The following is a 15,016-nucleotide window of genomic DNA, read 5'->3' as shown; positions in this document are numbered from 1 at the left end:
TAATAGACCTGATGAGTCTATAAATTGTGAATTTAAGATTACGATGAAGTTTATCTCTAGTGCGCGCGCGCGCACACACACACACACACACACACACACACATCCTTTACGAGCTGTCCGTGGTTCTGAAAAGAAACATCGAGTTGTTGTTTTTTGGGCGGGAAGTCATTTATATATTTGCAATACGCCTAGGCTAACAGAGCGTGATTTACGATTTGTTTTAGACATCACGGTTTTCTTTGTTTTTCGTAAATTATTTAAATGTAGCCTACGTTTATTTTTCTCTACGTTCTTCCTGTCAGAAGTTTCGTTTGAACTTTCTGCAGTATCTAAACAGAATAACACTGCCTACATATAAATGGTATATTTAACTTGAATAAATAAACTTGAACACAGAATATTAGAATTGGTATTGAAATGAAAAAAATGCTTGTGAATGAATCGCTTAATTAGGGCGAGCCCACGTGACTGCAGGTTAGTCCTCCGGTCATAAGAACAGGTGGTCGCAGTGAGCTGAAGTACAGATCAAATACACACACACTGCTAAAGAGAGTTCTTTTTCTTTTATGATTGATGCGGTCCACAAGTTGTTAGGCACAGAAATCTTCTCATAAATGAAAGTGAGCTAAAGTTAAAGTCCAGTTTGTTTTCCACTTGGCGCGCGCGTGTGAGATCATGAAGGTGGAGGAAGAGTTGCGGAGCGGTGGAGCGGTGACCGGTGCTCGGGCCAGCAGTGACTGCTGTATCACCAGACTGCTGAGCGTCGTGGAGAGCGAGTTACAGGCCGGCCGAGAGAAGGGGGACCCCACCGAGAAACAGCTCAAAGTCACCCTGGAAGATGCTGAACTCTGGAGGAAATTCAAAGAAGTCACCAATGAGATGATCGTGACGAAGAACGGCAGGTGAGCCGCGTATCAAAGTCTTTGATAAAGCAGTGGCGTTTCTTTATATTATTTAACACATTTGTTTTGCACAAAATATGTTGGAAAATTGTTTTGTGACGTTTACTTGAACTTATGAAGAAAATGATAAGTTAATACGTTCTAATTGCTTATACTTAATTAATTAGTAAATTTACTTCTAATTTCCAATCTTGTTTTTTTAATAATATGAAGTCACATAAATGTAATGATGCATTCTAATGTTTCTGCAGTATTTAACAAAATATTATAATTATATATGTGTGCTTTCATGTGTTTTTAAAACATTTTAAAGAAAGACAAGAAAAAAATCACAAAAGACATTTATTATGTTTTACGTGATAATATTTATACTGTTTAGAAGAAAAAAATAGACACTATCTGGTTGTCACTCAGTGAGGACACCCGTGAGAACTGACTTATTAAACTTACTGGAGGTGAATCTCATATATAATTTTAAGTTGCTTAAATTATTTTGATGAGTTAAAATAAATGTAAAAACATTTAAATTTACTTATTGATCATATCATTTTTACAGTGCATTTAATACAATGACATTAGGATAGTTTTAATTGTGACTTAAATGTCCAAATTTCTGTGCACCACATATAAAATCTACTGCAATATTTTTCTTGAATAACAGAGAGAATAGGAAAAAATGAAGATGAAGAATTTAATAGTCAATGTCATAGTTTGAACCTAGAACTTTAAAAGCAAATTTGTTGCCCGTAATCCTTTTGATAGTGTCAATATTTTTGGTGCTTTTTCATAAGGATTCTCATTACATTTTGAATTACTAAAATGATCAAACCATGTCTCTCTAGTTATCTGCTTTCAGTTATCCATCTGTCTTTCTATCAAAATGCCTTGTCATCTCTAAGCAGGTTTATAATTTTAAGTTGCTATTGGCACATGGCGGTGTTTTTGATGTTTTTTTTGGATCAGGCAGATTAATTGAATTGAAAAAGGCTTGTTGTGGATGGTATTGTCAAGCTGAAGGGTGACTTGACCAACTCATTCAGTAGTTACAGGTCAGCTCTGCAGGTGGGTGTCCTTCCATTTGCAGCCCCTCTTAAACTTGTTCTCATCCACAAAAAATAATCATGGGGGGGAAAAAGTGGAAAATGACTAGCGTCCAACCTCTCATGAAGTTTGTGCTTGTAACTGCCCGGAGAGTTTTGGCAGGCGGTGTGAGTCATTGTTGGGGAATAACTTTTTAATCACGTATGTGAGTGTGTGACAGCTTTTGGACAATTAAGATTTTTGTCTTAAAGGGATAGTTCCCCTAAAAATGTATGGCTTTCTTTCTTCTGCATGTGGAACACAACCGATGTTTTGAAGTGTTTTTGTCCATGTAGGGAAAGCCAGTTGGATCCTAAACAACATTGGAACCCTTTAACTTTCATTGTATGGACACGAAAAACATGAAAACATCTTTTATGTACCATAGAACATACACTCTTGAAAGGTGTGTTCAGTTCCTAAAATAACTTATTTTCTCTTTTTTTTCATCTTTAGAACCTTTTCCACTATAAAGAACCAGGCGCTGGTTTTAACATAGATGTTATTTAACCTAGAAGTTAATGTTCTTCATGGAACTATCAATGCCAATAAATAACCTTTATTTTGTAAGAGTGCGCTGGAGATCCAGTAACCATTTTTAAGCAATTCCCCTGTCATAATTCCTCCTCTGCAGGAGGATGTTTCCAGTTCTGAAGGTCTGCGTGACGGGTCTGGATCCCAACGCCATGTATTCGTTCCTGTTGGACTTCAGCCCTGCGGACGGGCACCGCTGGAAGTACGTGAACGGCGAGTGGGTCCCCGCGGGCAAACCCGAGCCTCACAGTCACAGCTGTGTCTACATCCACCCCGACTCCCCCAACTTCGGTGCCCACTGGATGAAAGCTCCAGTGTCCTTCAACAAAGTCAAACTGACCAACAAACTCAACGGAGGAGGCCAGGTGCAGAAACGCCGACACGCACACACACATTTGTAACACATGAAATAGCTTTACGGCGTAAGTCCTCCTTTATTATCTCTCAGTTTGTGTCTGTAGATTGATCAATCTGACAGATTGACATTTGTCCCCAGCATTAAAATCCCCGAAAACAAAGCCATTACACACATGTAACGCTCGTGTTGTGCAGGTGTGTGATGCCGTACGTGGCCTGCTCTGTAATCTTGAGTAGCCTCTCAGGTCTCTTGTGTGTCCAAACAGGCCTCTCGGTAGCTTTTAGGAGTCTTGGCCTGCCTTTAATCACCCTGTGCGCTGCCACGGGGAAATTTCAAGTGTGCATTTATACAATTAGTGCTCTCCTCGGCATCCACTTCACCTATGGAGCCCCTTTGTTCAGCAGGGACTGCATGTAAACAGGAATAAACAGCTCTTAATTGGCACTTTTCTCGTTTAATGCACTTCCTGCCGTTCAGACAGAGAGTGGTCTACTTCAGCCAGCCATCCTGGCTTTCAGCGAGGCCGCTGCGAGGTGCTCCAGCCCGCTCCATTCGAGTATGACTCCGCCACCAAATTATTATTGGTATTTACATGACCCCTCCCCTGCGCCCTCCCCGCCACCCCATCCTCTTCTCCTGTATTCCTGCCTGGTCCCTATTTACCGGGGGTTTTAAACGCGGAGCTGGCAGCGGAGAGGACGATGAGAGAGAACCAGCTCTAAATGAAATAATTGCTGTGGTTAGTTGTACATTATGGTAATTACCTCTGTTTTTTTCTATGCAAAATTAATTTAGCCATCAGTCCTTAGATGTTCAAAAAGGCAACATATTAAAAAAAAAAAGGCAAATGGGAGAGAAAGGCACACAAAGCCCTTTATGTCCCCTGTAGCCATGCAGATGAGTACCTGCCCCTCATCAGTCATTGTAATCTACCAATTATATATAGAGAAAAAAAAATCAGCTTTTCTCTCTCGTTCCTGAGCCTGTCTCTTTCTCAGAATTCACTCGATATTTATTCATGCTTGACGTGGTCACCGCAGTCATTCCAAGAATTTTTTATATAGACAATGTAGTGTGTGGAAATATAAAAACCTACCAATATGTAGTGATACTGTGATAATTTAAGAACTGGCTCCCTTTTAACTCATGAGTCAATTTGAATGACATTGGCCACGTCCCACAGTGCCATGACGTGAATAATTACATCTTGATATAGGAAATGGCCTATTTTATTTCTCATCTGATTAGACATATCAAAAAAAAACAATTAATAAACGGACATCAAACTCGTTTTAATTTTGCCATACAGCTCTTTCAAAATAGCCACTGTTTGTATTGTATAATTTCAGGTCATTTTATACAAATAAGAAAATAAATGGAATGCAATTCTATATAGTTTCTGTAAGTGGCTTTAATAATAGGCTTCAGAACTATTTTCAGCATCATTACTCCAGTCTTCAGTGTCACACGATCCTTCAGAAATCATTCTAATATGCTGATTCGCTGCTCTATTATAATTGGTGCTCAATTATTAATAATGGTTCTTATCATCATCAATGTTGAAATGTTGTTTATGCTGCTTAATATTTTTGGTGGAAATCGTGCTTTTTTTCAGGAGTCTTTGATGAATAGAAAGCATTTATTTGAAATAGAAATATTTTGTAACATTACACATGTCTTTTTAACACAGTCTCAACCCAAAACATCACATACTGACGGGTCTTGACCATACGGCAACATACGACAAAAAGGGTACCCTTTAACGTCCATGTGTGACAGTCACTTCTAATCATGCACCCTTGCTGAATAAAATAAATGTATTTTTCTTTTCTTTTTTTATTTCTTTTTTTATTTCTTTTTTTATCTTATCCCAAATTTTTGAATGGCTTTGTATGCTTTCCACATAAATATTAGGGCAAAAACTGTTTTCAACATTGATAACAATAAGAAATAAGAAATCAGCATATTAAAATGATTTCTGAAGGATCGTGTGACACTGAAGACTGGAGTAATGATGCTGACTATTCAGCCATTACATCAGGAATACATTTATTTATTTATTTTATGTATAAATAGCACCCAAAAAAATAATTAAATTGCTATTAACCCTCTACTGCATAGCGTTGCTCTCAGGCAACGGAAAGTGTTTTTAAGTTTAATTTCCAGTACATGTTTGTTTAAATAATTGCAACCAATCAAAATGGTCAAATGATTGCTATAGAATGGTCCAATAAGGTGTGGGAGTCACTATCAAGCATCATTTGAAGGCGGGACTTCCTTTTCTGACATGTGGTCACAGGAGCACATGGTGTGAGAAGAATGTAAGATTATTTGCTCCAGTAATCTTATTTACAATGACATGAACTGTAAATAAAAAATATATGTATGTGCATGAAGGTGTAGAGAAGCCGTTTGTCAAGTTTTATTAACTTTTTTTTAATTTAGCATGTTTAGAAATTCAGTTTTTCTTCTTGTTGCCTCAGGGCAACGCTATGCGATAAGGGGTACTTTTTATGAGGTCTTTGCTGACAATGTGTTTGGATGTTATCACACATCATTACATGTTATTTGTGCACAATATGGTAAAATAATAATAATAATAATTAAATTGTACTTTTACAGGCTAGTGTTCAGTGCAATAGCAATGCTAATGGTAGATGTGTCTTTCTTGAAGGCCAAAATCAGTGTTTTTGCTTTTTCTGCACTGATGTTTTACAGGAAAATGGATGCAGGGACATTTTATGGTAGAAAGGAGCGATCAGTCAGAATCATACCCAACAATGGATTTATTAGTGAGTACAGTGAGCTTGAGGAAAGTGACAGTGATGAAGAATGGACCCCAGAAAGAGGTTTGAGAGGCAGAAAAATACATGTTTAAAGCCCTTTTCTTATATTTAGTAAATTCTAAACAAAAGGCATTTTCAAATCTCTTGATTTTCCTAATAAACGTTGAGACAATATTACATTTTTCTCTATGATTTACTACCTATACTGCATAGCGTTGCCCTGAGGCAACAAAATAAAATCTGCTCAGGGGGTGGGTTTTTAATTTTTTTTTTTTTTTTTTGTTAATCTGTTATCTTAAATCTTCAAGAAAATAAGATTAAAAAATTTATTTTTATGCAAAAACATAATTCATGCATTAGAGGGTTAATATTTCACAAAATTATCTTTTTTTTTTTGCTTGGTTTCACTTTATTTTCGATGGTCCACTTTAGTAACTTGTCAACTAACTCTCATTTGAGTATTAGTAGACTGTAGTCGATTAGTACTAGGTTAGGGTTAGGTGTTCAGGTTAGTAGAATAAGTTGACATAATTGCAAAGTTACTTCTAGTCAGTAGAATGTCTGTTGGGAAGCATCAAAATCAAGTGTTTGCAGATATAAAGCAAACAGTCTAGTAATTCTCTAATAACTGCTTGACATGTATTTGGAAAGTTACTTAATAGTTAGTAGAATGTCTAAAGCAGACCATCAAAAATACAGTTACCTTTCGATTTCTTTGGACTTCAGTCTGTTTTAATTCTTCTTTACATTCAAAATTTACAGGTATTTGCAGTTCTATATCCTTTGTTTTAAATTCAGTCTAAAAATATATAGCGTTGCAGTACGGACCTAAGTTTTTAGCTGAAGTCGATATGTACGCCACCTTACACATGTTGTAAAATAATGTCCTGTAAAGAGCCGATCTCTTTCTTACTTTTCTTTTGTCTTCTGTTCTGATCACCTGATCCAGATCATGCTGAATTCTCTCCATAAGTACGAACCTCAAATTCACATTGTTCGTGTAGGAGGAAGCCACAGGATGGTGACCAACATCTCTTTCACAGACACTCAGTTCATCGCTGTAACAGCCTACCAGAACGAGGAGGTTAGAGCATCTTCACTAAACATGCTTAAAGAGAGTTTATTCACTCTCATGTTGTTCCAAAAGACAAATGTATTTGTTCTGTGTTGAAAAGTACGGTTAGGCAGGATGTTTATGCTACTCTTTAACAAAAAGTGAAAGTAAATTATGACAAGCTCTCCAAATGCACAAAGTCACTCCAACAGGAGTTATTCTCTATATCAGTGTTTCTGAACTCCCTGAAAGTTTTCTTCTGGGAAAATACACGTCACAAAGTTCCTCATTTGAATTATTCCCTACAAAGCCATACATAAAAAAGGGGACGAGGCCTGGTTGAGGTGCTTTAATAGTGTGTTGAAATTCGCAGTTATGGTAAAGGGGCATGACATTTCCCAAAATGTTCCTGAGTGGTTGACCAATCACAACACACTGGTACAGCTGACCATCAGAGCACTTTGAAAGAAAGGTTCTGCAATGTAAGAAAATGTTTTTGAGCATTCCAGCGCAAAAAAAAAACATATCCTAGTTGACTCCAAAAACAAAATCAAGACTTTGAAAAGAGGGCATAAGTCCCCTTTAAAGGCGCATTTACACGACAACGATGCACTAAAAACGGAAAAGTTTTTAGTGTACAGACGACAACATTGTAAAAACGATCCCCCATTTACATGGATCCACAAAACTTTTTTTTTTTTGCACAGTATTTTGCTGCCAGGCCAGTAGTTGGCGATGTCACTTTGTAAAGAAAGACGCCTATAGACTGAACACGTAATATGCACATAGACAGTATATAAGATGGACACAGCGACCCCATAGACTTCAACGGAGAAAAGTGAAGCCCATTTGAAGCACTCACTTCCTGATCGCCAGGCGAACTGCGCAGGCTCAAACTGAGCTTGAACACGTGAGCAACGTGCCTGACAGCTGTCAGTCTTCTAGTAGCTGTGCGGAGAGAAATCTGAATCATTCACTTCCGAATCTCGCAGAGACGGAGAGCGTTAGCATTAGCTGTCCATGAGCTAGCAGCAGGAGCAAGAGCAGGAGTCTTTGGACGCCTCAGATGTAAAGTTATTCGCTGTCAAAGTGACGCAAAAATGAATGGGAGTCAATGGAATGCTAACAGCAGGTGAAGTTCTGCTACAATGGCGGCGCCCGCGGAGGCTTCAGTTTCCGGCGGATGGATTACCCCCTTGGAATATGCACGACGTCACTGTTTTCACAAATTTTTATTTCTGTAGTTTACATGAAGACAATAACAGAATTGTTTTCAGAAACTTGCACTTTGAAACCCGTTTTAAAAAGTTAGCATTTTCAGGCACCCAAAACGCTGTTGTCGTGTAAATGAACGGCCAAAACTCACACAAGTTTTTCATTTTTAGTTGAAAACAGTGTCGTGTAAACGTATAAAATTGTTTTTCAGCGGGAAATCTTGCTGGGTGAACTGTACCTTTAAAAAGAAGCTACTTGTTTGTGTTTTGCTGAATGCAAAATATGATAGTTTGTAAAATTGTTGAAAAATATAATATTAGGAGATGAAAGTACGTGACCTCTGGTGTAGAAATATTTGATCCTCACAATCCTTCTGGTTTCCTTCCCTTCGCAGATAACTGCACTGAAGATAAAACACAATCCGTTTGCCAAAGCTTTCCTCGATGCAAAGGAAAGGTACAGCGTATTTCAATTACACCGAACAAACATTGTCAGTATCAGAAGTTCTTTCACCAATTTAACAATGCGTATTTCAACTCATAATAATATCATAGCAGGCATTAGCGCTAGTCAAGCTAGCATGACTGTGCGAAATCAGCCGTGATTAGCGACCAATTATTAAACGTTTATGCTTTGTATCGAGTGAGTGTGTGAGTAAAGGAGCTTGTTGGAGAGGCAGTGTGAAGTGAGAGTGAGAGATTTTGAGCGGTTACGGTGAAGAACGTGTGAGATATTACACAACAATGTTGGTGGAATGAGCGCTGAATAATTGTACTCCAGTAAATGTAGTCATAACTTCACTGAAGCGGAGGTACAACTAGGGTTGCCACCCGTCCCTTAAAATACGGAATCGTCCCGTATTTACAAGTAAGATGATGCGTCCCGTATCGAATCAATAAGGGACGCGATTTGTCCCGTATTTTACATTAGGCCCACATATAGTTGAATAAAAACATATGGATTTTGCAGTATGGATAATACTAATAGCAAATATAAAGAAATCAATTTCGTAGTAGAGAAGCTCATTGCGTGATTGCATTTTAGCGTCTTTGTTTCTATAGCGACTGAGTCTCGTGAACATGCGCTGTAAACCTGCACGTTTTAACCCCTTGTGCGCTGTTCGGGTCTTTTCGACCCCAAATGACGTTTGCTGAAATAAATAAAAAATTATCTTTGTCCAAATGGCGTGAGACTTTGCACGGTTGACAACACTTTCTACATCTACAAAAAAAAAATTTTTTTTTTGAATAATATCTGTTTTTTATGTTAGTGTGGGGGGGAAAAGTCACACTTGTGTTGTTTCAACAAAATGTCATTTTGAAACATAATAGGTTTTTTTTTTTTTTTTGGATTTATAGTTTTAGGAGGATTTATTATATATTTTTTTACTTTAGGCTATATAAATAAATATTTTTTAAACAAAAACAGTAAAAAAAAAAAAGTTAAATTCACTATAAAAGACCCACATTTCTAACGTTCATGGATATAGATAATTTGACATGGTTTAGTGTAAGATTTTTGCCCATCTTTTGGAAAATGCTGTTTTAAAAGTAATGAAATTATCACTTTAGTAGATGGCTGCAGAGCTACACCATTTATGATTTGACTAAAATACATATTTTCAATAGCTTTTAGTTGGATTCATATCTACATATTATGAAATCACAATTATAACAATAAAAATGACTTTGTCAAAGTTGAGCATTGGGGGGGGGGGGGGGGGGTGAATGGGTGTCCCTTATTTTGCCACACTGAAGGTGGCAACCCTAGGTACAACACTCGTCTAAAAAAAACTACTTAAACGAGACTCACTCTGTACTGTGTAAATCTGAACAATTGAATCTCATTAAAAGGTTAAAAAAAAGTTATTTTGGTTAAAGATCGAAAAGAAAAGAAAGTAAAAGTAATATTTTGCATAAAAAAATGTACACGTATATGAAAATATAATGAATGCATATTTTAGGACCATTTTAATATTTTGCATTGCATTACATTCATCACAACTCTAAAGGAAAAATTCCAGCTCCAAATTATTAAAATGTGTAATTCTTATTCTCATTGCATTGGTGATTTTCATTCCTATAATGCAATAGGTGTGTCCCATTTCGCATACTTATGCACTATTATATGTCATTTGTAGTATGAAGTGATGCACTTAATTAACCGAAAAAACAAACTCTTCATCCGAAATCACGTACTGTCCGAGTAGATACTACAGGTGAAACTCGAAAAGTTAGAATATCGTGCAAAAGTTAATTTATTTCAGTAATTCAACTTAAAAGGTGAAACTAATATATTATATAGACTCATTACATGCAAAGTGAGATATTTCAAGCCTTTATTTGTTATAATTTTGATGATTATGCCAGCTTATGAAAACCCCAAATTCAAAAATAGAATATTGTGAAAAGGTTTTCATATCTGTAAGCCATAATCATCAAAATTATAACAAATAAAGGCTTGAAATATCTCACTTTGCATGTATTGAGTCTATATCATATATTAGTCTCACCTTTTAAGTTGAATTACTGAAATAAATTAAACTTTTGCACGATATAATTTTTTTTTTAGTTTTACATGTATATTTGAATTTGATTTGACCATGACCATTAAAAAAGTACGCTCTATGAATATGGGTATTATGAATGAATAAATACATGACAAAATAACCTTATGAAATTCATACACTACACGTTACTGTAGGTTTGAGTACATAGTGCACAATAGTGTATAAGTGCAGAGTGTATAGTGCATCATTTGGGACACAACTAATGATTTTAGGCTATTATAAAAGGCAATACAACAAATACTACTTTGAAATATAAAACTTGTCCATTTAAATAATATATTGTATTTATTTATATATTTTACATTACAGTAGAGTTCATGATACAAAAGAAATCCACCACAGACAGACCATAAACTAGTAAAATATAAATACTGAATTAATTACAAGATTTTAAGAAAGTTTAAGTGATGAAGTAAAATCAAAAGTGTCAGGAACAAATGAAAAGAGAGAGCTAAAGTATATGAGAGGTTTATGACATAGTACATGGTTTACAGCTAAACTAAAAGTTTTTCAGATTTAAGTAATATTTTTTTATACTTTAAAACTTTGAACAAACATGAATTAAATTGATCTATAGTGACAGTAACACTATTTATAATGTTACGACAAAAATGACACCAAAACATTAAGCAGCACAACCTTTTTCAAGTTCAACTAATAATAATATTAGGAAATCTCGCTTGAACATATTAGATTTATTTTTGTAGGATCATGTGACGCTGAAGACTTGAGGAATGATGCTGTAAATTCAGCTTTGCATCACAGGAATAAATTGAAATAAAAAAACAGTTATTTTAAATTGTAAAATATTGTTTTACTGTATTTTTTATCCAATAAATGCAGCATAAGAGACTTCGTACTGCCCCCAAACATTTAAACAATGGCGGTGTATATGCTTATTTATGGATATGAACTGTTTTGATAGGTTAGTTCTTCATTTGAGGTTTGTCTCATTCATTTTTTTCTCTCCATAGGAGCCATCCTAAGAATCATCTAGAACCTCCAGCTGAAAACCAGCATGTGGGCATACCACACTGTTAGTGACTTATTTTCCACTTTCTTAATGTTGGCAAAACTTTTTTTTGACGTTTAGGAAATATTTAAAGCATTATGCTAACAGTGTTATGTGAAGCAATATTGGTGTCCATTTGTTGGTTTGCAGGCGGATGGTTCATATCAAACCCAGACACTCTGTGTTCTAGTGGTGGCAACTTTCCGTACCCAGGAGGTTTACCACTTACTCCCCACCATGGGTACAAACACTACCCAAGTCTGCACGGGCACCGGGCAGCCCCGTACCCATCGCCCTACCTGCCCCGCCATCATCATCATCATCACCACCGTGGCCATAACTCAGGTGACACGTCATCTACAGACCACTGTGCTTTTTGCATTAAGAGAACAAATTAATCTAAAACTGAACGTGTGTAATGATTTACTCATTTATTATTACTCCACTATAGTTCCAGGTTTTCTATGTATTCTATAGTATGTATATTAGGGGAAGATGACCCCCTTAAGAACAATGTGCATTTACTCATAAATTGTAGCAAATTTAGATAAGTTTAGCATGTGCGGGATGACGATGCATCAGGGAATGTGTTATAACACAAAAGAAATAACACAAAATATATATTGTAAAAATTGTAGTGTAAGATATCTTACCCCAAGGGTCTAATTTTTTTTTTTTTTTACTACTTCAAAATAAAAACTATAATTTTTACTCAAGTCTAAAAATGTGTCCGCAATCGCATATCCCTCATTAACAAACAGACACAGAAAACGTTGATATTCAACATAAAATATTGTCATTGATCACTATTTTACAGAGGCACAGAAACTTTTTTTTTTTTGACTAACTAAATCTCACAAATGTTGATATTCAGGTAAAATAGTTAAATTAAAAATAACAGCTATTCATCAGGTGTTGAGATGAGATTTTGGGCTCTGGTGAAGAGAAAAAGGGTCTAACCCTATATTATATTATATTTCATTTTATTATATTTATTAGATTAGCTAGATTACATTGTATTATATTATTATTGTATATAGATATAAAACTACTATTATATTTGTATCCACATGCAAAAAAAAAAAAAAAACTAAACTAAACATGTCAGTTTTTCTTTACTAACTCCCTATTTGTTTTGTTTTTCTTTGAAGTGTCTCTATCTGAGAATCTGAGTCCAGGTGCTATGCAGATGTTCTCTGGTCACGAGAGCTGGACAGGTGTGTCTCCTCCTGGCCCTGCTGCGATGCTGTCTATGCCTCCTGCTCCAAGCTCACCCGGAGCCAGCAGGTCAGAAAGAGAACTGACTTTATACAGATGAGCCTTATTAATATGACAATATGTCAAACAATAAGGTAAAGCAGTTTTACATACAAACCTGAAGTAACGTTTGCTCATCTGTGATTTTTCAGTCAGTATCCATGCCTGTGGACTGTGAGCAGTTGCACTGTATCCTCCAGTCCTCCAGGGGGCATTGTGAGCGCCACACACAGCCAGGAGGAGCCTGCAGGTGGTGGCTCCACTTCTACATCACCCTGCTCCTTACTGCAGGGACACGGACCAACCAGCTCCGAGAGTGGTGTAGATCAAGCCAATCACAGTAGGGTAGGCGGGATGAGCTGGTCTTCTGTCACCACTCACTCATTTTGAGGACCAGGTGTACGTACATGATATTTGATGAATATGAGTGTACAGCTGGTTTTGAAGTGTTAATAGAGTGCAAAAGTGCACCACTTTTTCAGCGGTGTTGGTTCCGGAAGTAATTTTTCCATTAATTTCTCCCATAAGGATTTTTTAAAAAGTCTTTGTTAAAGGGTTATAAGCCACGAACCAAGCTAACCAGCTATGAGGTGAATCATAATATTACAAACCTTGATTTGAAGCAAACATTATTTGAAAATCTGACAAAATTACAAAGGTACAAGACCGTGTACTTAACGGATTTATTAAGGGAAAAAACTACAATACCATTAAGCATTGCGAACAAAATTACTCATTTAAAATTTGATTTTATATACGGTATATATATTTTGAGTGTCAGGAGACCGACTCGATTGTCATTCGCAGTGCTTAGTGGGAGTGGGCGGAGCTATTTTGGCACGTTTTGCTTGTCGTGACTCTGATTGGTGGAATTGTATGTACAGCATCATGGGTAATAGGGGCGGGCGATATGACAAATCTTTCTTCATGATATGAGACATTTTATTTTACAATAACGATATCATAATATAGATGTTTTTATCTTTTTTATTTTTGTTATTAAAAATAAAAAGCAAATTACTAAACAATAGGACAAATACAATAACAAAAATATAAATTTAAGTTTTTCAGGTACTATAGGTTTATTTGTTTATTTATGTAGTTAGACGGTACAAAAATTAAATAACCAAATGAAAAAATAAAAAATTACATAGTCTTCACTGTATGTATTAATTTATTCGTATTAAAGCTACAAACGTTATCCAGTCAACAGCAGTAAGTTATTTTCTATTTGTCTTTTGTTTGATTAACATTGATACAGAGAGCAGCAGGAATATTAGGCTGCTGTCACTTTAAGACTGAACGCACGGATCCATTATACTGATACACATCAGGTTTTCACCCAACTGTTTAATTTTACTTGAGACATACCGACTGCATTTACATGAATACTCCACACGTTGGGCATTTTGACATAATTTTGTGTGTATTCGACGATTTAAGTAAATAAGACGTGAAAGAGAACTGAGTGACGTGGCTTTCTGTGCACGTGATTACGCTGTCAGCGCGTGCACCGCATTGACTTCTTTTTCACAGCTTATTGCCCTTAATAAGTCTTTATATTTATATTACATTTAAGGATGTCTCAAATTTGCGATCGCCTTCTGAAAAAGGCTGTTTTCCACGCCAGCACCGCCCTTAACTCTTTTTAACATCAAGCACGTCATACTCTATATTGTCTGTTATGCATTTTATCACTCTAAGTGTCAATAGTGCTGTGCTACGCTTTAATATTTACATACCGTGATACACTCTATATAGCAAAACCTCTAATGATATACCGCCATCACGATATTATTATACCTCCCAGCACTTAGTTATTCACCACAAATTCCACTGTTAAACATAATTATTTTAATAAACAAGTTGAAATAATGCAGGCTGAAGCTTCAACAGAAGCAATTATCATCTATTAACAAACTCTGAAGCTCACAGTTGGGCTGTCTTTAAAGGTTTATAAGTTATCATTAAAAATCTATTTTCCTATGGAGATAATGAATGTTTCTACTTCCGGAACCCAACTGTTGCACTCTATTGCCCTGTCCCAAATGATGCCCCTAAATGATCTATTGCAATAGAAAAGGGGGAACTTTTTGTGCTTTCAGTATTTGTGCTTGGCAGTCTTCTGTCACAATATCGTAATTTGGTTTGTTGCGAGTCAATACAATAGATCTGAGCAAAGCTTTAGTGTGAATGTTGTCATCAAGTCAGTGATCATCTAATAACACCAATGTTGTGGGTTCAATACC

General features: G+C 36.1%; 1 protein-coding gene across 1 annotated transcript; it reads left to right on the top strand.

The window, feature by feature from the left end:
- Positions 1–518: 518 nt before the first annotated feature.
- tbx19 (T-box transcription factor 19) lies at positions 519–13,983 on the top strand. Its single transcript, XM_079629551.1, has 8 exons — positions 519–902; positions 2,617–2,881; positions 6,610–6,744; positions 8,324–8,385; positions 11,473–11,534; positions 11,661–11,855; positions 12,662–12,797; positions 12,920–13,983. The coding sequence occupies exons 1-8, from the start codon at positions 676–678 to the stop codon at positions 13,155–13,157; spliced, it is 1,320 nt and encodes a 439-aa protein (XP_079485677.1). The 5' UTR covers positions 519–675; the 3' UTR covers positions 13,158–13,983.
- Positions 13,984–15,016: the final 1,033 nt, after the last annotated feature.

Source organism: Phoxinus phoxinus (genome assembly GCF_949152265.1).
Source record: "Phoxinus phoxinus genome assembly, chromosome: 11".
In the NCBI taxonomy this organism is placed as follows: domain Eukaryota; kingdom Metazoa; phylum Chordata; class Actinopteri; order Cypriniformes; family Leuciscidae; genus Phoxinus; species Phoxinus phoxinus.
This window is presented reverse-complemented; position numbering and strand designations above follow the sequence as displayed.

What these genes read in the sequence shown, in the direction of transcription:
- tbx19 (XM_079629551.1), top strand. Translation starts at nt 676, where the DNA reads ATGAAGGTGGAGGAAGAGTTGCGGAGCGGTGGAGCGGTGACCGGTGCT. An exon ending in ATCGTGACGAAGAACGGCAG is followed by an intron (nt 903 to 2,616) that starts GTGAGCCGCGTA and finishes CCTCCTCTGCAG; the next exon opens with GAGGATGTTTCCAGTTCTGA. An exon ending in TTCCTCGATGCAAAGGAAAG is followed by an intron (nt 8,386 to 11,472) that starts GTACAGCGTATT and finishes TTCTCTCCATAG; the next exon opens with GAGCCATCCTAAGAATCATC.